This window comes from Numenius arquata, chromosome 25 (genome assembly GCF_964106895.1).
Source record: "Numenius arquata chromosome 25, bNumArq3.hap1.1, whole genome shotgun sequence".
In the NCBI taxonomy this organism is placed as follows: domain Eukaryota; kingdom Metazoa; phylum Chordata; class Aves; order Charadriiformes; family Scolopacidae; genus Numenius; species Numenius arquata.
The window spans coordinates 2,825,330-2,845,037 of NC_133600.1; the positions used below are offsets into that span (position 1 = coordinate 2,825,330).

Sequence of the window (19,708 nt, forward strand, 5' to 3'; positions counted from 1 at the left end):
TCCTCCTCCCCCTCCTCCAAAACCCAGCACCAAAACTAAGCAAAAGTACCCTAAATCTTTATGAACTGGACCCGTTCCCCATCTCCCGCTTCATTTAAGAGGCAAAACCATAGCGATGAGCACACCCCCCGCCCCCCCTAAAATCTGGGGTCACCCCCCTGGTTTGCCTTGGGGGGGGGGGGGGGAGGACACGACACACACACTGTGGCCCCTGGAGCTTTTCCCCAAACAGGGCAGCGCCTTCGCCCTTTGCTGGGGAGGGAATGGGGGTACGAGGGGTTTGGGGGTTACCGAGTCACAGCGCTCGCTTTTGGGGGGGGGGGGGGGAGAGGAGGGGGCGACACGGTGGAACCCCAGCACAGGCAGAGGGGACATCGGCCGCCAGCCCAACGGGGCAAAAAAAGCCTGAAAAGAAGGAAACACCCCCCCCCCCCAAAAAAAAAAAAAAAAAAAAAAATCCCACCGAACTTCCAAAAATCATCTTCTCCCCCGGGGGGGCTTGGGGCGTGAGGTGACAATGAGGTGACAGCAGGGAGCTGCCACCCCCCACATCGCGGCCAGTGCTGGTGGGGATGGATCTGGCCACTGTGGGTCCCCCGAGAGGGGGGGGGAGGAAAGGGGGAAGGGGGGGGGGGAGTTGCAGGGTCTTTCCCAGGCAGGAGGGGGATGTGACAGGGAGGGACCATCAGCCACGGTGGCCTTGGGACAACGCAGGTCTCCCTGGGTGGGTTCGTCCCCCACCCTGCAGCACCTCCCGGCCAAGGGGAGTGGGTGGGGGGTGTGTGTGTGTGTCCATGGGGGTCCGAAGGGAACCCCCAGGGCTCTGCTACAGCCACGGTGGCCTCAGCCGCTTGTGGAGTGGGCCAGAAGCAGCTGGGGGGGGGGGGGGAACCTGTAGCCTGGGGGGGAGGAGGGGGGGCAGGGGGGTGCGTTTCACCCCTTTTCACCCCAGGAGATGGTGGGGTCAAGAGAGAGACCCCCAGTCACGGCGGACAAGTCGCCTCCCTGGGCTGGAAGGAGCCAGGGAAGGGAAGCCGCGCTCTCCCCGTCACCTAAAAGGTGACAACCACGGAGCCACGGTCCCTGGGAACCGCTCACACAGCCACCCCCCAGCCCCCACCCCATCGATCAAGACCTTTCCCCTAAACACCCCCCCCCCCCCCGTGTGTGTGTGTGTGACAAAGCCAGGCTTTAAACCAACCGTTTAAAAACTAAACCCAAAGAAAATACAAATCTCTCCCCGACCCACAGGCGGGTGGGGAGGGAGCTCAGCGCCACGCTCTTCTCCAGCATAAATCACCCCGGGGGGTGCCTACCTCGTGTGTGTCCCCCCCAGGACGGTGACACTGTTTGGGGCCACCCCAGACAGGGTTTTCTCTGTTCCCAGCATCATCCATTTCCACGTGAAAACCAGGGAGGGGAAGCGTCTGCTCGTCCCCGTCCCCTGCCACCACCTCACACACACACACACACACACACACACACACGCAATTATTCAATTATTTTCCTTTTTTATCTTTTTTTTTTTTTTTAACCCAAGTGAACATGTATCCAAAAAAAAAAAAACCAACCAAAAAAACCAACCAAAAAAAAACCAAAAAACCCACCAAAACCCAACCAAACCAAAAATCAAAAAAAAAAAAAAAAAAAAAGAAAAATTAACATAAGCAGCACCACATTTCCCAAGTGTCAGGAGCTCCGGAGCTGGAGCAGAGGCCCGGAACACCCCCACATCAAAAGAAACCAACCCCGCTTCGGCTGGGGGGGGGGGGGGAGTGGGGATGGGGGTGGGGGGGCAGCCCATTCGAGACGCTTTCCGAGGAGGGGGGGGACGGTGCTTTGCCGCTGGGCCGCGAGGAGAGCCGGGGGAGAAGGCAGGGGGGCAGTTCTGTCACCGGCTGACGGAGGGGGAGACGGTGACGGAGGCAGATGTACCGGCACCGGGTGGGCACGGGGGGGTGGTGGTGGTGGGAGTCAGGGTTGGGGGGGGGTAGGGGGGGGCTCGGCCCTCACATGGCGGCGCGGGTGGGCGTGCTGGGCTGGTTGAGGCGCAGGGTTTTGCACAGCCAGCCGGCGAAATCCACCTCCTCCACTTCCGAGCGTTTGATGAAGGTGTGACTCTGGAAGCCAAAAGGGAAAAACAGGGTTAAGAGCATCCCCGGCCGCTCCCCGGCCCCCCCAAATCCAACCCCGTGCCGTGGGGCTGGACCCCGGAGAGGAGAGAAGATGCTGGTGCCGCAGCACAGGTGTTGATCCCTTCCCACCCGAACCATTCTACAACTCTACGATTTTGAGGAATTAGTTTCTTCCTGGTGTTTTAATCCACGTAGTTGACGCTGGCACAGGAAGAAGGAAGATTTAAAGGAGAGAAGAACTTGCACAGCCCCTGCCAGACCCAAACGCTGCTCTCTTGGGGCAGGCAGAGCAAGGGGCTGCAGGTCCTGCACCCCCCTGTGGTCCCTGCTTGCCCCTGGCCAGCAAATCCTGCTCCCCCAGGAGCAGAGGGTAACGGAAAAGCACAGGCAGGACAGGACGACCTTCATACAAGGGCATTGGGGCCATGAGGACACAGGCCACCTCCTTTGCAAGGGCTATGGGAGAAGACCCACATGTAGCTCAGGGGCTCAGCATGATGCTGAGGTAAACATGGTTAAACTGGGCTCATCGAATGGTTGGAAGGAACCTTAAAGCCCACCCAGTCCCACCCCCTGCCCTGGGCAGGGACACCTCCCACCAGACCAGCTTGCTCCAAGCCCCCTCCAACCTGGCCTTGAACCCCTCCAGGGATGGGGCAGCCACAGCTTCTCTGGGCAACCTGGGCCAGGCTCTCACCACCCTCACAGCAAAGAAGTTCTGCCCCACATCTCATCTCAATCTCCCCTCTTTCAGTGTCAAACCCTTCCCCCTCCTCCTATGGCTCCCCTCCCTCATCCAGAGTCCCTCCCCAGCTTTCCTGGAGCCCCTTGAGGGACTGGAAGGGGCTCTAAGGTCTTCCCGGAGCCTTCTCTTCTCCAGGCTGAACCCCCCCAACTCTCTCAGCCTGTCCTCACAGCAGAGGGGCTCCAGCCCTCCCAGCATCTCCGTGGCCTCCTCTGGCCCCGCTCCAACAGCTCCATGTCCTTCTGATGTTGGTGGCCCCAGAGCTGGAGGCAGCACGGGGTGGGGCGGGGGTCTTCCCAGAGCGGAGCAGAGGGGCAGAATCCCCCCCCTCACCCTGGGGATGCAGCCCGGGTGTGTGTGTGTGTGTGGGGGGGGGGTGTGTGTGTGTCTGCGTGTGTGTCTGTGCGTGTTTTTCTGGGCTGCCAGCTCATATTCAGCCCGTATCTTCCTATTTCTCTGCCCAGCTCAGGAGGTCCCAGGCACCTCCACAGACACGGGACAGCCAGGAGGTTCCCATCCCATCCCAGGCTCTGCAGGGGCCAGATGCCATCAGTGCCTTTAAATCAAAGGGGAGTCACTCCCTCTCCCGGGCTCGATTTGGCTCATCTTAAGCTCAGCCTTGGGAGTTTCCAGCCTTTTGAGCAAGGAAAGCACAGAGGGACGGGACGGGGCAGCAGATCTGGTGCCATCCCACACTGTAGAAAGAAAATTGCTCTCCCCCAACTTACCATCAGCATCTTCAGATCTGCTCGTTCTGCTGGATTTTTAATTAAGCTGAAATGAGAAGAACAAGAGAGCAAAACCAACGCTGAGACGTTTATTGTGGGAAACCGATTATCTGGCTGGAGAGGTCTCCAGCTTCACCGAAAGCCACGTGGCCTCCTGGCTGCTTCCCCCAGGAGCCCAGGAGGATGGAAAGGGCTCAGAAAGCACCATCTCCAGCAGCCCAGCTCCCAGGGAGGGCTGCAGGATCCATCTCTTCTAGACCGTGGGGGGGGGGGGAACAGTGCCCTGCAAACGGAGAAAAGGACCTAACGCTTGGGGGGGATTGGTGATTTTTATAGTGTCCAATCTCTGTGATTTAACGGGGGCTGCGGGAGCATCTTCAGGTGTCCCGTCCCCCCCACCGCAGCAGAAGGTTGGGAAGTCGATGGTGAACGCCTGGTGCCTGTGGGGTGACCCACAGCCCCAACGATCTGCCTCGCCACCCCCCTGCCAGGCTCCGATTTAGAAGGTGCTGGGATCCTGCTAAGCATCACCGCAAATAAACCGCTTTTCTTCCAACCCTTCCCAAGGCAGGAGCTCCCAGCACAACGCAGAATCCCACTGCAGCCAGGCAGAGATCACCTCCAGAGCAGGGAGAACATTGCATTACGCTGAACGTTCTCTGGGGGGAGCAGCCCGCAGAGCTGCCAGGGACCACATAAAGGCCTCCACCTTCAGCCATAGGATGAAATCCTTACCATTTATTTACAAACTCCTGGAAATCTTGCGTGAAAACTCCGTTCGGCAGCTTGGGAGGTGGCTGCAGAGAAAACGAGAAGGGTTTTCTGCATCACTGCGTGTTAATGGATCAAAAAGCAGAATGTGACCTACAGTCTTTAACGAGCTGCAGAAAAGCTGTGCTCTCCAGCTATCCTCCTCATCCTCCTCCTCCTCACTGCCCTTCCCCACCAGGGACCTGCTCCCCACCATTTCCTCACCCTGGCAGCAAACAAGGTGCTGCTGGGGGGAACCCCACGCCAAATTCCAGCTAAAACTGGGAGAGACCAAAATTGCAGCATCACAATTCTGGATCCAGCCTTGCAAATCCCAGCTCTGGAAACACCTACGGCAGATGAAGCCGTTCCAGAAACGATAATTGAGGGTCAAGTCCTGTCACCTTGAAAGGGGAAGCTGCTCTTTCCACTTGCTGGTGGAACGGACCCTACTTTCCAAGTCCGGTGGGACACTTCAACCTGGGATTTTAGCACCCCCATTCAAAAGGCTTCATCTGAGAAAACGTGCGTGACCTCAGCGTTCATCCTTCGCCAATCTAGGGAGGAGCACGTTTGAAATGGGCGGCTGCAGAAGGAGCAGGTCATTACAGCCAAGAGCTCCTCTCACTGCTCTCCCCTTTCAAGGGAATTATGAACTTCCCCCTGCAGAGCTTTATTCCACAACCAGAGATGCTTTTGCGGTACAAAGAGATGGGAAGAGGGAACAGGGGTGAAGGAAAGGACGTCAGCGTGACTCAGAGGGTTTGTTATCGAAAAGCCCTTGGTCAAGCAAAGCTTTTGGAACCCACCCTGACTCAGAGTGGTGGTACCTGAGGGAAGGCCCAGCAGAGCCGATGGCAAAGAAATACCCACCTCATTAACTATATAATCCAGCAGTTCAAAGATGGCCATGGCAGGCCGGTTGTCCATCCCGTGGCCTGCGTGGTTAAGATGACAAAAAACAGTGATGAGGGGCTCTTCGGGGACAGGGAAGGGCCTCATTTGGTGTGAAGAGCAATGTGTGCCGTGGGAGTTTTGCTGGGAGAGGCAGAGGCGCCCGCTTGGGAACCGACTCGTGGTTAAAAAAACGTATTCCAAAATTTCGGATTTCTTTCAGCGTGCCTATAGTCCAGATTTATTTCCTAGTTTGGAGCGTTTGGAGAGGACCAGACCATCTGCTGTGGCAGGCTGGCAGCGCTTCTAGAGCCTTCTGCTTCCAAGCAAATGGCTCAAGCGGAGCCTCCTTCAAATCCCTGTGCTGGTTCAGTACTTCTGTGAGAGCTCCCAGCAAAGCTTTTCCCAAAAAGCTGCCTCTAGCTTGAAAGGAATCTTTTGGGAACACGGGCAGAGCCTGAGTAGCAACAGGGGCTGTGACAGTGTCCCTCAAAGCATCTCCTCCGAGGGGTCCACATCCCAAGAAAGCACAGGGTGCTTCGCTGTATGGCTTGAGCCCTCCTGTGGAACACAGCAGGGTCTAGAGGCAGATAAACTGCTCTCGGGATGCCAACCAGGGTCTGTTATGGTTTTGGAGAGCTCAATCTCCTCACCTCCCCGTACAAGACTGGACTCCCGCCTGCGCTCGTTAGGAATTACAAACCTCCACAGTAGTTGGATTCTGCTGGAGCATTGTCACGGCTCCGGCTGATCAGCAGAGAGAGGCCTCCCTAAAAACACTCATCTCCCCGCCACAACCTCATCCGAAAGGGCCTTTGGCTCCCCCAGCCGCACCGGACAAACCCCGACCCCCTTCTCCCCCACCTCTGCGTGTTGTTTCCAATGCATACGACAGCCCCTACCACTGACGGGGCGTCCTGGGGGCCTGGCCCGCGGCGAGATGCTGTGAGGCTCTCCCTCTGCCCCGTCCACCACAGGACGGCCAAATATTGCTTCCAGTTCCTTGGAGTCTGGCGGGGGGATTGGGTACCTTCCGATAGACAGCTCCACTAACGACAGACCCATGCTCCAGATGTCGGACTGGACCGAGTAGTGGGTGCCCTGCAACCGCTCGGGCTGGAAGGAAAAACCACAGAAACAGGCTTTGGAGGCAGAATGTCTTTACACAAAGTCATAAATATCACACGCTGAAATTAAATAGGTGAGACTCGATATCCCCACGGCCTCTCCAGCTCTGCTCTCCACCCCTCTCCAAGGAAAGGACTGGCTCAAAGGCGTCATGTGCAAAGGGGATGCAAAAGAAAGATCACGTGCAAACATAAAGCACTTTGATGCACCTAATCACCAGCTACAGTTGAGCAGCATTTACAGCTGCTTATACTTCGGAGTCCAGAGTACACAGTAGGAATCTATTTCTCTGTATGCTGAGATCTAACGAACTCAATTTATTACTGCATTTTATATATTATTTTTTTTTTCCCCTAGTCATTCCTGTTAATACCCAAGAGGAATCCGAGGAGCAGAAAAATCCACTCTAGGCTCTCACCATAGAAATAAAAAAATAAAAAATCAAATGCAAGTCATTCACACTGGCAGCTTTAACTCAGCTGTGCAGACCCCGTGGTCGCTGAGCACAGAGGAGATATTACTTTTTAAATAGCCACTGTCTAACTATAACCGTACTTGAGTAACCATTCCCAAAATATGAGAGCAGCTCAGCCCTAAGCACAGTCCGACAGCTTCCCTAATAACCCACCACTCGTTCCCACCCACGACCAGGCACGGTGTTGGGGGGGAAGACCCCCACCTCCCCCCTGCCTTTCAGCCAGCAGGACCTGGGGACTCGGAGCCAGCTGGGGGGTAGTTTTATTGTCACAGACACCACATTATCTGCAGTTGAGTTAATGCTGATTATGTTTTTCATTTAAAGAAGGGAGACACAAGCAGGTCTTCCTGCAGTTCACTCCGGTTTGGCTTTAAATTCCCATTAGATCCCATCAAACCCCACCTGCACTAGACTGGTTTTACCCCCATTTCGCCAGTGAGCGCACATGCTCACAGCAGCAGAGAAGATTCCTGTATCAGCATCCGTGTCCCCTCCACGCTCAGTTTCTTGGACAGAGCTTTGGATACAGGAAGAGAAGATGTTTTTGAACCCAAAAACACTCGCCAAAATCAAATATGGAAGTATTGGTAGGACCCAAAATGCCTTTCCGTGCAAGTCTGCACCCCCACACACACCGCTGCTGCTCGGGCACAGGTTGGAGCCAACAGGACACCAGCTCCTCGAGAGGATGCAGAGGTTTCTGCTTCTCCAGCAGAGGACAGGGCATCCAAGTACTGGGCTCACCCCCAATGTGAACCAGGAAGGGGGCATTCCGGGTGAGGATGGAAACACAAAGCAAAACCGTGAGCAAATCGGACACTACACCCCGATTCTGTAAGAGCCGAGTTGAACCCAAATTGAAAAAAAAAAACAAAACAAAAAAAACAGACAAAAAGCTGAAAGGAACTTACAGACATGTAGGACCGAGTTCCCACAAAAGAGTTCGCCATGGAGTCAATGAGTTGGCCGCTGACCCCGAAATCACACAGCTTAATCTCTCCTCGAGAATTAACCAGGATGTTAGAAGGTTTCACATCTGACAACAGCAAAAGAGAGGAGCGTCAATGCGACTGTAGGTAAAATACAGGGCTCTTGTACCGCAGGCAGTTATTTTTAGGTTCCTCCTCTCACCTCTGTGCATGATTTGGTGCTTCTCTCTCAGATACGCCAAGCCTCGCAGAACCTAGAAGGAAACCAAGGACAGGATGAGATCAGAACTGGGGAGGGAAGTGTTCTCCCTTCGGCAGGACACGTTGCATAAACTCCGGCTGCTGCCGCACCGCAGCTTGGCAAGGAAAAACACCCCGTAGTGTCCATGTGTCTCAGGGTTTGCAATTTATCACCAAGTCAATCACAGATCTTGGGTTTACTGCCCGAGAAAGCTTCTCCCAAACCTTCTCCAGGAGAAGCCAACACCAACTGGTGCAATGCAAGGGGTTGGGGCTATGGAGAGTGGTTGGGAACATGCCTTCCCCCTCCCCTCTTGCCCACACCACTGCCTCTTGCCCTGGGTCAGGACAAGAAAGCGTGTATGGGGAAGCAAAGAAAGCTTCCTAAGGCTACACAAGGATTATTCCCAAACCATGCCCATCAAATTCTTTCTGGAAGCCTGGAGAGCCACCGTAACTCACCGCTATACTGACTTTCCCCAAGATCTCCTCGGGAATTCTTTTAGCTTCTTTCAAGACTTGATCCAAAGAGCCGCCATCCTAAAATAAAGAACAACAAAATGATCAAGATGCTAATCTCCAGCAGGAAAACGGGGCAGCGAGCTGTACAGGGAAGCATGCCCAGGGAGGGCAAGCAGTATATCAGCAGTACACAGCATCCCAGCTCAGCTGCCTCCAACAACTCAGCATCAAGCACACTCCTTTTAAAGAAAAAAAAAAAATATATAAAAAAAATAAATATCTGGTGATCAGAGCTCAAGCTTCCTGCTGAAAACTATTTTAATGCTATCTTCTATCAGCTCTACTTCTTGCTAGTAGTTCTTGGCTTCCTTTCCCCTAGTGGTAAATGCGAAGACGATACGGTCAGCGCTGATCTGGAGGAGCGACAACACCGTTCTCTGCCAGAGACACCAGAAAACACACACTGTGCTTCACAGCGAGCTCTCTGCCGAGCAGAAGGTTTACAACATTTCCGTTTGGCCAACCCCCAAACCTCTGCTTCCGCTTTCCAAAAAGTCGATCTGTCTGTCATTTCGATGCCTAAGCAGGAGCCTGCAGCTCCTGCCGGGAGGACAGTGGCCTTGCTGCAGCCAGAGCAAGGACCATGGCAGCTGCCAGCGCCCCAACCCGTTTCACCAGCAATTTCAAGTCTTGGGGGGACAGATTTAGGACTGGAGGAGAAATAGATTTAGGAACAGCAGTCTGCAGAGAAGGAACGGGGGCTCACCATGTGCTCCATGCAGATGGAGATCTCTCCGTCGCTGTAGAAAGCTCCATAGAAACCCACGATATACGGGGAATTACACTCGTGCAGCACCTGCAGCTCTCGGATAATCTGATTCCTGATGGCCGGCTTGATTTCTAAATGAATCAGCTGCCAAGAAAGAAAGAAAGAAATATTCAAGGTGTGACACCTGGAAAAACTGAAGAGGAACCAGGTGAGCAAGTCCTGAGCACTGGAAAGAATAAATAAATAAAAAAAAAATAATCTTCAAGGGAAGCTCTGCTTGGGCATAGACTTTTTTTACTATTTGCAGACCAACATTAGGGATAAAGGGAGAGGCAGAGCCCTGTGGAGCCTGCTAGTGACTGAGGCAACCACCGGCCACAAAACACACGGAGACGGCACAGGACACGGAGCGGAAAGACAAGTCAGAAGTTTGATGCAGATCTGACTCAGCAGACGGGAACATTTTCACAAGCTCTGGAGGTGTTGTAAGAAGAGGTGCTCTGATATCAAGGAAACCACAGAAAGTAAAAAAAAAAAAAAAAAAAAAAACAACCATGAAGATTATATACGTGAAAGAGCAGTTGCTTTATTCCTTGGGCTCCACGTAGTCAGTTAACAGAGCTGTAGGGAAGCCAGAGGCAAGGAAATACAATGGCAGGTCAGAAAAAAGAGCCGCCGTTACTGTAAGCTCTAAGACACCCAACCCCAGGGACGTCTGTCCTTCTCAGTCTCTGCAGGAAGGACAGCCGAGCTGCCCCACGCCGCAGCTGGCCCTCGCTTCAGTTTGCGAACACAGAGCTCCCAACAATCTCAAAACCACTCACCGACACCCAACGCTCCCAAATCAAACACTCTGGAACACTCTGAGAGCTCAGCTCTGGGTGAAACCACCCAGAGAAGCAGATTTGCTCACGAGACCCACTAAACCATGCCAAGAGCAGGTGAGACCAGAGACTTTCAAGGAAGCCGTCCTGCAGGCGAGCAGTCGCCCTGTTCTCGCCCAGCACTGCCTTTTCCAACAGGCAGACGAAGCATTTCCTCATTTTCTACTACAGGGCACTACAGCAGACGATGTCGCCTACAAATCCACATCTGAGATGAACCACTGTCACCACTGCTTGGAACTACCTTGGGGACCTATTAAGTGGGTGGTGAGGAATGCGTGTGTGCCAAACCCATCCCTCCACCTGCCCTTTCCAGTCCTCATTAGCCAGGATGTGGAGCCCCAAGAGATCTGCTTCTATCCAGTTGAGCTGAGTTCATTAAAACCAGCTTCACTAGAAAAAAACAAAGTAATAAACTTACGTTTTCACACAAGGTGCACAGGGACCTGGCACAGAGAGCATGGCCTCTCCCAGGGGAGGGCTTGGAGATGAAGAGGCAGAGGTTCCACCTAAAACCTGGCTGGGGGCACCCAGGACCTCGGTCCTGACCCCGGCGAGGCGGGTTGGGTGCAGATGGGTCACTGCAGAGAGATCCCAACCGAAACCGGCTCCCCCAGAGCCAGGGCAAGTGCCAGACCCTCTCCCAGCACAACACCACAGCCCACTCCTCCTCCTCCCCTCGTTACCTTCCGTGCCATAACGAGCCCTGAGGGTTTGTGCTGCACTTTGGTGACCACCCCACCATTGCCAGCCCCCAATTCGGAGATCCTCTCAAAGTCATCATCCTTCAGCTCGCCAACTTTGGCTTTCTGTGTGAGGAAAGCTTCCAGGCGCTTCTTCTGCTGCTCGTCCAACTCCAGTTCCTCGAGCTTCTTCTGAAGGTCCACAAGGTTTGCCCTGGAGGAGGGAGGAGGAGACAGAAGGGACGGTCAGGAGACTGTGAGGGCAGTGCCAGAGAAAGAGTTTGAGGGTATTTTTTAGGGAAGCAGAGGGGAAATAACTGAAAACTGTCATCTGACGCAGACTCAGACCCTGATATAGCAATGAGACCAAAGCAAAGCTCTGGAGAGAGGCAGGGCTCAGCTCCGGCGCTGACAGGGACACATGGACAGCGAGACCCATGGTGCAACACCTGCCCAACACGCACATCTCCTCTGGAGAGGAGCTTTAGTGCAGTCAGCTGTTTTGGGAAAGCCAAGGAGTAGGGAAAATCCTTCAACCCTTAAAGAGGCAGCAGAGCCCAGCCTAGCCAGGAGAGAACAGCAGCACCAGCACCCTCTCCCTCTTCCGACATGGGAGGCCAAACTTGTGTTTCACTGTGAAACATGAGAAGGGCTTTCCAGGGTGTCCGGCAACCCCCTGCTCCGTTACACACCCCCCCACAAACCCACCAAGCACAAAAGGGTGTCTGTGCTCCCCCAGCACCTGCTGCCCAGCTCCCATCGCCCGCGCAGGCTCCAGCTGCTCTCTCCCATTTACTGCCCACCCCCTTATCCCCCCACCCACCCAGGGCAATGGTTTGGGAGGGTCTCCTTCCACCCAGCACCCCCATGCGATGCCCTGCCTCTCCCTAGCACCGCCTGTGCCCCCCTCTCCACCACCCCACATATCCTGCCCATTCAGCCCTAATTATTGCCCCAAATCCTTCCCCCCCTGCCAAGCCCATGTCCCCATCCCAGCCCTGACCTGCCTAGGCCTGGTCTCTACACACCCCAGGCCCTCCCCCAGCCTCCTCCAGGAAACTTGGGGGCCAGAACGGCTTCCACCCCTGTCCCATCCCCTCCCCACCTGCCCCCAAGCCCACCCAGCCCCTGCCCAGCCCCACTAACCTCCAACCTGGCCCCCCTGTTCCAGCTCCCCTACCCCTTACCCACCACACACACCTCTCAGCTGGGCCCATCCAGCCCCAGCCTGTCCTCGGCCCCTCACCCAGGCCTACTCCCCACCCTGTCCCAGCACCCCCAGGCCTGCCCTGGCCCCCCAGGCCCGGTACCCACCCTGTCCCAGTCCCCTCAGCACTCCCCAGGCCCAGTACCAGTCTATCTTGGGCCCCCCCCCCGCCCCGGCCCAGTGCCCGGTATCCCCAGGCCCAATGCCCGGCCTGTCCCAGCACCCCAAGTCCTCCAGACCCGGTGCCCAGCCTATCCCTCCCCCTAGACCCCTCAGGCCCGGTGCTCCCTGGTACCTCAGGCCCGGTGCCTGCCCTGTCCCGGTCCCTTTCCCCTCAGCACCCCCTAGGCCCGCTGCCAGCCTATTCCCGGCCCGGTACCCGGCCTGTCCCTACCCCTCGGGGTCCCCTCAAGGCCTGGTGCCTCCCGGCCTGTCCCGGCTCCCCTAAACCCCGCAGGTCCAGTGCCCGGCCTGTCCCGGCCGCTCTCAGGCCCGGCCCCCCCCAGGCCCAGCACCCCCCGCCCCGGCCGCGGCGCAGGCTGGGCGGGCCCCGCCGCCACTCACTCACTCTGCGGAGCCGTCGGGGCTAGGCCCCTCGGCCGCGCTGGGGGCGATGTTGAGGGCCGGCAGCACCGGCTTCCTCTTGGCCGGCATGGCCGGGCCGGGCCGCGCCTGCGGGGCCGAGCGGGGGCGCGGCCGCGCGGCGCGGGGGCGCGCGGGGGGGAGGGGCGGGGCCAGGGAGGGGCGGGGCCCGGCGCGGAGGGGGCGTGACCAAGGAGGGGCGGGGCCGCGCAAGGGGCCTATCGGGGGCGCGGCCGCATGGCGCGGGGACGCGCGCGAGGGGCGGGGCCCGGGGAGGGGCGGGGCCTCGGAGTCTCGCGAGAACTCGCTGAGGGAAAGGGAGGGGGCGGTCATGGCGGCGGAGGCCTGAGGCGGGGGAGGCCTGAGGCGGGGGGAGGCAGCGGGCGGCAGCAGAGGGAACGAGCACTAATTACTTTGTCAGTAATTAGCGACCTAGCAATTAGCAGGAGCCCCCCGGCCCCTGCCAGTTTTGCCCTCCCACCTGGTCCAGGCAGTAGGCCCAGGGGATGCTCGAGGGCCTTAATGAAGGCGGGCAATTAGCAGCCCCACAGGGATACCATGGCGCCAGGCGGGCGGGCGCCCTTTGCTCGGTTCCAGGGGTTCCCGTCTCCGCTGCGGGGCCATAAACCGGGGAGCGGTCAGAGGGCGTCGAGCGGCAGATAACGGGATGAGGCCTTGTCCCCACGCCACACCTCGGTCACCCGCCGCCTTACTCACCCGTCCCCTCCCTGCGTCACGGGGAGCCGGGGGGAACCGGCAGGGAGGGGCTCGTCCTGAGGGTGACAGGGTGATTTCACCATGGGGCGGTGGGAAGGGATGCACACAAGCTGTCGGGTGTTCACTCCCGCCCCCAGACAGCCATGGGGAGGGGATTGGGGCAGGGAGCGTGCAGGCAGCCCCGGCAGCAGGCAGCAGCCCCACAGGCAGCAGAACCCAGGCGTCAGGGCCAGCCCTGGCCGCAGGGAGCAGGGGAGAGCAAGGCTTGTTGTTGTGGAAGCCATAAATGGTCGTAGTCCAAGGCAATGTTTTCCCCGGATGTTCTCAACACCTATAAAATGTGGTTAATGCTGATATGCTCATCTGAAAAAAAGGGAAATCATCCTTAAAAATGGGTGAAAGTTCACGGGCAGCAGCAGTGCCTGGACTTCGCTCACCAGCCCCAGGCCCCTCCTGCTCCGCTTGGTGGAGGAGGACAAAAACATTTGGCTAATGAGTTACGGAGCACAGCGGGTCCATCCCTGGGGCGGCCCTGCCATCGCTCACCACCGTTCCCAATCAGGGACGGGAGATTTTGCAATCGGGGACGTTATTTCTGTGCAGTTGGAGTTTAAACTTTGCCACTCGGGTCAGGGCAGTACAGAGGAGGAGGAGGTGGCCGGGCTCAGTGTCTGCCCTGCTCCCCTGTGCACCGAGGGGGTTGAGAAGACAGGACGGATCTGTGGGAGTGGGATCTCACACAGGTATGTCCTGGCTGCCAACACTGAACGGGGTCCCTGTACCTGATGGTCCCACGGGGCCACCAGGGCTCACTGGAAGGACTGAGGATGAAGGACAGGGTGCGATAAAGCCCCTTACTTGGGTTGGCCAGGCAAACATCATGGTAATGACAACCGTCCCCAAACTTGGCTTGAAGGACACTTGAGTTGGTGCTTAATAGGTTGGGATGGGCAGTTGGGTGATGGGTTGGGTGGTTGGGGGCCGTGGGTTGGGTGGTTGGGTGGTGGGTTGTGTAGCTGGGTGGTGGGTTGGTTGATCAATCGATCAGAGAGTTGACTGTTCAGTCAGTCGGTTAGTGGGTTGGTTATTTGGTCAGTCGGTCGGTTGGCCAACAGGGTTGACCATTTGGTCTGTTTCTTGATTGGTTCATTGCTTTGGCTGGTCAACCAGTTGATCAGTTGGTCAACTGGTTGGTCAGCTGGTCAGTTGGTTGGGTTGTCGGTCAGCTGATCAGCCAGTTGGGTCACTGCTCAGTTGGCCCGTGGGTTTTCTCTGAGTTTGGGGTCTCGAGCAGTGCCTGGGGTGGCAGAGGCAGAGCGGGGCTGAGTCCCCTCCTCGGGGCTGGCCGGTGGCAGCAGTCTCCTCCCCCTCTGCTGTCACCCAAAATGATTAACCTGATCTTCCGGAGCGGTCACACACACAGACAGGGCCAGATGGGGGAGCTGACCCAGCCCTCAGGCCTGGGCACTCATCCCGCCCCTACACTTGGGGGGCACAGTGGGGCTCGGGCAGCTGGGTGCTTGCAGGGAGCCCCTGGCCCTGCAGTTCTCTTAGGGGAAAAGATAGAGGATTTGGGAGTTTCAGCTGCTGGAAGGAGCTGGGGGGCTGCTGCCGTGCCCCTGAGTCCCTGCGTGACTGTGCTGTCCCTCTGGCACACAGGGCTTTTCCAGATGTGCCCACATGTGCTCCCGTACAGGTGCTGGCACATGCGTGTGCGCGTGTTCACACACCCATGTCTGTGTGGGCACACACGTGCACATTGCAGGGTCACGTGGTTGCGTAGATGCACAGCTCCGCACGCGCGTGTGCCAGCGTGGCCGCATGCACCCATCCACATGGTCAAACACACGGTCACACACACGCACACGTGTGTAGATACACCTCCCTGTGGTCTTGCACACGTGTGCCCGTGCCCAAACGTGGTCCCCGCTCCCTCTCACCAGTCCTGTACCCACCCCACAATTTGGGGTGTCCCTGGGGCTCTGGGGGGGGATGCAGGGGACAATCATGGGGACTGAGTTACAGACCTGACCCTGCTGTCTTGCAGCCATGGCCTCTGGTGTGGACAGCCTCGACAGCCTCGACCTGCTGGACCTCCTCTTTGACCGCCAGGACGGGATCCTCCGTGGCGTGGAGCTGGGGACACCGCCGGGCACCTGGCACGAGGACAGGGTGAGTCCCCTGGGCTGGGGGGGCCCCATCCCCACCTCATCCCTGGCTCTGGGGGGAGAGCCCCATCCCCATGCCTGGGAGCTGGGACCACCCCACAGCATGAGCAGCTCCTTTGGGCACCCCAGGGTGATGGGCACCCCATGGTGACGGGTGCCTGTGTCCCCACAGCGTGCCCAGGACAGCGAGGACTTCCTCAGCTCCATCCTGGGCTCCGGGGACTCGGCGTCGGATTCACCCAGCTGGTCCCCGGCCGCCAGTGACAGTGGGGTTTCCGAGGACCCCCCCTCCGACCAACTCGACAGCCCCCCCAGGTGCTTTGACAGGGGTCCCAGCGAGGTCCCGTACCCCTATGCCAACGCCTGCCGAGCTCTGCCCATCCCAGGGGGGACCGGGGTCCCACAACCTGATGTCTCCATCGACCTGGGTGAGCCACGAGGGAGAGACTGGGCAAAGGACCAGGCTGGGGGCACTGGAGGGACTGGGGAGGACTGGGGACACCAGGGAGCTGAGAGGGGATGGGGGAGATGGGGTCTCTCAGGGATAGTGAGGAAATTAGGGGAACTGGAGGGAAGTGGGCAGACTGGGAAGAACTGGGAGGTGTGGAGGACTGTGGGGGATGCTGGGGGGAGTGGGGAGAGCTTGGGAACTGGGGTGAACTGGGCAGACTGGTCTTAGTGGGGGATACTGGAAGAGGAGGGAGGTTTGGGAGGGCAGGGGATGCTGAGGTGGGCTGAGCAGCATGGACTGTTCCTGGTGGGGGGCTGGGGCAGGAGCAGAGGGACAGTTTAGGGGGACAGAGTCCAGGGCCACTGCACTGATAGGTGGCAGCAAGTCACCATGGCTCTGGTGCCATGGTGGGGGTGAGGGTCCTGCCTTGGGGACACTGGGGGACACAGGACTGCTGACAGTCTCTGCTGTCCCCTCACCCAGACATGTGGCACCCCGGGTTCTTCCTGGAGGAGAGCCAGGACCTTCCCGTGGTCTCCCCGCCCGCATCCTGCACCCTCACCGTCAAGGACCTGCTGCTCTCGGGCAGCTCCGATGCTGTAAGTCCCCACCTCTGTGTCTCCATCCCACCTTGTCCCCAGCCTTGTCCCTTCCTGGACCATGACCCCATCCCTGTCCTTGTCCTCATCCCTGTCCTCGTCCTCATCCCTGTCCTTTCTGGACCACGATCCCACCCTCAACCTGAAGCACGGTCTCATCCTTGTCCCTTTGCCCATCCCTCCCTGTCCTTGTCCTCTTCCCTTGGTCATGGTCCCTTCCCCTTTCCTCCCCATCCCTGCCACTTCCTGGACCATGACCCCTCCCCATTCCTGTCCCCATCCCTCCCCATCCCCACAATTATCTCCTTTCCCACACCACTGTCCCTTCCCTGTCCCTTCCTGGACCACGATCCCATCATCATGGTCCCCACCGTGGTCCCTGGGGGTCAGGTGTGGGGTGACCCTGACCCACCGATGGTCCCGCAGCAGCCGCAGGTGCCCGGGTCCCTGCTGCGGCAGAGCCAGGGGCAGTTCCAGGAGCTGGTGCTGACTGAGGACGAGAAGAAGCTGCTGGCGAAGGAGGGGGTGTCCCTGCCCACCCAGCTGCCCCTCACCAAGGTGGGTGCCACCGCGCCTGGGGAGGGGGGCGTGGAATTGGGGGGGATCCCAGCCCCGGGCAGCCCTGACCCCCACCCTCCCGTTTCTGCCAGTACGAGGAGCGGGTGCTGAAGAAGATCCGGCGGAAGATCAGGAACAAGCAGTCGGCTCAGGAGAGCCGCAAGAAGAAGAAGGAGTATATCGACGGGCTGGAGAGCCGGTACGGCCCCCAGGCCCCTGCTCCAGCCACGGCTGGCCGGTGAGGGGCATGCTGCTCCTTGCCAGCCCCCCCCAGCTGTGTCCCCCCCCCGCAACTTCATCCCCCCTTCTCTGTCCCCAGGATGTCAGCCTGCACCGCCCAGAACCAGGAGCTGCAGAGGAAAGTCCTGCACCTGGAGAAGCAGAACTCGTAGGTGTTCCCGGGGCAGGATGGGGACAAGGAGGGGTAGGATGGGGCTGGGACCTTCCCTCCCACCCCGGCCAGACCTGCTGGGGGGCAGGAGGGGTTTAGGGGTGTTCACGGGCTCTCCCTGTCCCCAGGTCTCTCCTGGAGCAGCTGAAGAAGCTCCAGGCCCTCGTGGTACAGTCAAGCAACAAGGCAGCGCAGACGGGAACCTGCATCGCGGTGCGTGGAGCCCCCAACCCCCCCCCCCTCCCCGGCCTCTTTGCTTCCAGGGAGGGAGGGAGGCTCAGACCCAGGGAGATGTGTTGGCAGGGGTGGATGGAAGGATGGACAGAGGGATGGACTTGTGCTAAGGCAGAGGGGTAGATGCTTCAAGGTTGGTTGGATGGAAGAAGGGATGGATGGAGGAAGGGATGGATGGATGGATGGATGGATGGATGGATGGATGGATGGAAGAAGGGATGGATGGATGGATGGAGGAAGGGATGGGTGGGTGGATGGATGGGATGGAGGGATGGATGGAGGAAGGGATGGATGGAGGGAGGAAGGGATAGATGGAAGAAGGGATGGATGAAGGGAGGGTTGGCTGGCTGGGTGGTGGAAGGGATGGATGGATAGAGGAAGGGCTGGATGGATGGAGGGAGGAAGGGATAGATGGAAGAAGGGATGGAGGAAGGGATGGATGGATGGATGGATGGATGGATGGATGGATGGATGGAAGAAGGGCTGGCTGGATGGAGGAAGGACTGGATGGATGGATGGATGGAAGGAGGGCTGGCTGGCTGGGTGGTGGAAGGGATGGATGGATGGAGGAAGGAATGGATGGATGGAGGGAGGGAGGAAGGGATGGATGGATAGAGAGAGGGATGGACGGGAGAAGAGATGGAGGGAGGGAGGGATGGATGGATAGAGGCACTGGCAGAGGCATGTGCACAGGGAGAGATGGAGGAAAGCCATCCTGGTTCTGCCACCCTCTCTAGAAGCCGTGTCCCAGAACCTGCTGTGTGTCCCCTCTCCACCACTGCGCATAGTAACATCCCCCCTCTGTCCCCAGGTCCTGCTGCTGTCTTTCACGCTCATCGTCTTCCCCTCCATCAGCCCCTTTGCCCCCAGCAAAGCCGAGGCGAACGGCGACTTCGGACCCGTGCGAGGTGAGGGCTGCGCCGTGGCCGCGCCGGGAGCCGCGGGGCACCGGAGCGGGCCCTGACCCTCCTTCCCACTCAGTTTTCTCCAGGTCCCTGCACAACGCGGCCGCCTCCCGCGTGGCTTACACACAGCCCCAAGCCGGGGACGAGAAGGCCCCGGAGCCGCTGTGGTCAGAGCGCCTGGATGAAGACCCCGAGACCCTGCATGAAGCCTTCGGTGGCCACGCCTTCACCCCACGCCCGGACAAAGTCTCCCCCCGTAACGGCACGCAGCCGCTCGCCTCCGAGGGGCTGAGCCACGGGGATGGGGACCAAGGTGACACCACGTCTGGGGACAGCACCGTGCCGCACCACGGCCTGGCATCGCTGTCTTGGACCAAGGCTGGCCACAACAGGCCCGCGGTGCTGGAGCCGGCCGAGGAGCTTTAAGCAGCACCCAGGGACCACGGGGGACACGATGGGGTGGCTCCGCACCCCCTCCCCTATGGGATGAGCCCTGGGGGTGGCCCCTCTAGGATCTGCTTCCAGGCGCGGGCAGGTGCTGGACCCACTTGGCTTTGCTTGTATCTGTGAACTGGGAAGATGAGACCGGTTCCCACTGGCCTTACTGGGAGGGAAGGGGCTGCTCCTGGCCCCCGGGTGCAGCAGGACTTGCAGAAGGGACACAGGGTCACCAGGATGGGGACGAGGGGCCCTGGGCTGGTTGGCTATTGTTGTCGCCACTGGTTGGTTTTGTTCTTTTATTTTTGTTTTGTTTTTTTTTTTTTAAGCTTTATTTTAATCTCTAAATAAAAAGTATTTTGGAAAAAAAATCCACCTGCTTTAGTTTAACGTAGGGTGATCTGCAGAGTTTCAAGGACCCTTGGGACAGGGCCACCTTGAGCCCAGAAGAACTGGGACATGTGGCCAGCGCCAGCCCAGGGCTGCCCCGGGCACAGCAGGAGGCAGAGGGGAGGGCGGTGGGACGGGGGCACCATCCCACAGCCCCCAGCCCCGCGCCAGCACCCGTCCCCCTCCCTGCCACCACCCAGTGACATCCCCCCGGGTCACCAACAGGACCGGGACCGGCTCGTC

General features: G+C 58.5%; 2 protein-coding genes across 2 annotated transcripts; one reads left to right on the top strand and one right to left on the bottom strand.

Annotated features, from left to right (window-relative positions):
* Positions 1–1,532: 1,532 nt before the first annotated feature.
* On the bottom strand, positions 1,533–12,743 carry MAP2K2 (mitogen-activated protein kinase kinase 2). The gene is made up of 11 exons (XM_074163709.1): positions 12,601–12,743; positions 10,829–11,039; positions 9,256–9,402; positions 8,490–8,567; positions 7,990–8,041; positions 7,770–7,894; positions 6,155–6,368; positions 5,232–5,296; positions 4,344–4,405; positions 3,609–3,654; positions 1,533–2,120 (listed from the first exon to the last, which is right to left on the bottom strand). The coding sequence occupies exons 1-11, from the start codon at positions 12,684–12,686 to the stop codon at positions 2,010–2,012; spliced, it is 1,197 nt and encodes a 398-aa protein (XP_074019810.1). The 5' UTR covers positions 12,687–12,743; the 3' UTR covers positions 1,533–2,009.
* A 202-nt stretch (positions 12,744–12,945) lies between these two features.
* Positions 12,946–19,063, top strand: CREB3L3 (cAMP responsive element binding protein 3 like 3). The gene is made up of 11 exons (XM_074164016.1): positions 12,946–12,957; positions 13,894–14,074; positions 15,379–15,503; positions 15,672–15,927; positions 16,434–16,549; positions 16,976–17,107; positions 17,200–17,306; positions 17,427–17,495; positions 17,627–17,711; positions 18,544–18,640; positions 18,714–19,063. Exons 1-11 carry the CDS (start codon positions 12,946–12,948, stop codon positions 19,061–19,063), a joined length of 1,530 nt encoding a protein of 509 aa, XP_074020117.1.
* The last annotated feature ends 645 nt before the right edge of the window (positions 19,064–19,708 follow it).

Excerpts from the sequence above, each read along its gene's own strand:
- MAP2K2 (XM_074163709.1), bottom strand. The coding sequence starts at position 12,686 with ATGCCGGCCAAGAGGAAGCCGGTGCTGCCGGCCCTCAACATCGCCCCC. Across the intron at positions 9,403-10,828 it reads GGCTCGTTATGGCACGGAAG|CTGATTCATTTAGAAATCAA; the intron begins GTAACGAGGGGA and ends CTTTCTTGGCAG. Across the intron at positions 7,895-7,989 it reads GCACCAAATCATGCACAGAG|ATGTGAAACCTTCTAACATC; the intron begins GTGAGAGGAGGA and ends TGCTGTTGTCAG.
- CREB3L3 (XM_074164016.1), top strand. Across the intron at positions 17,496-17,626 it reads CACCTGGAGAAGCAGAACTC|GTCTCTCCTGGAGCAGCTGA; the intron begins GTAGGTGTTCCC and ends CCCTGTCCCCAG. Across the intron at positions 18,641-18,713 it reads CGACTTCGGACCCGTGCGAG|TTTTCTCCAGGTCCCTGCAC; the intron begins GTGAGGGCTGCG and ends CTTCCCACTCAG.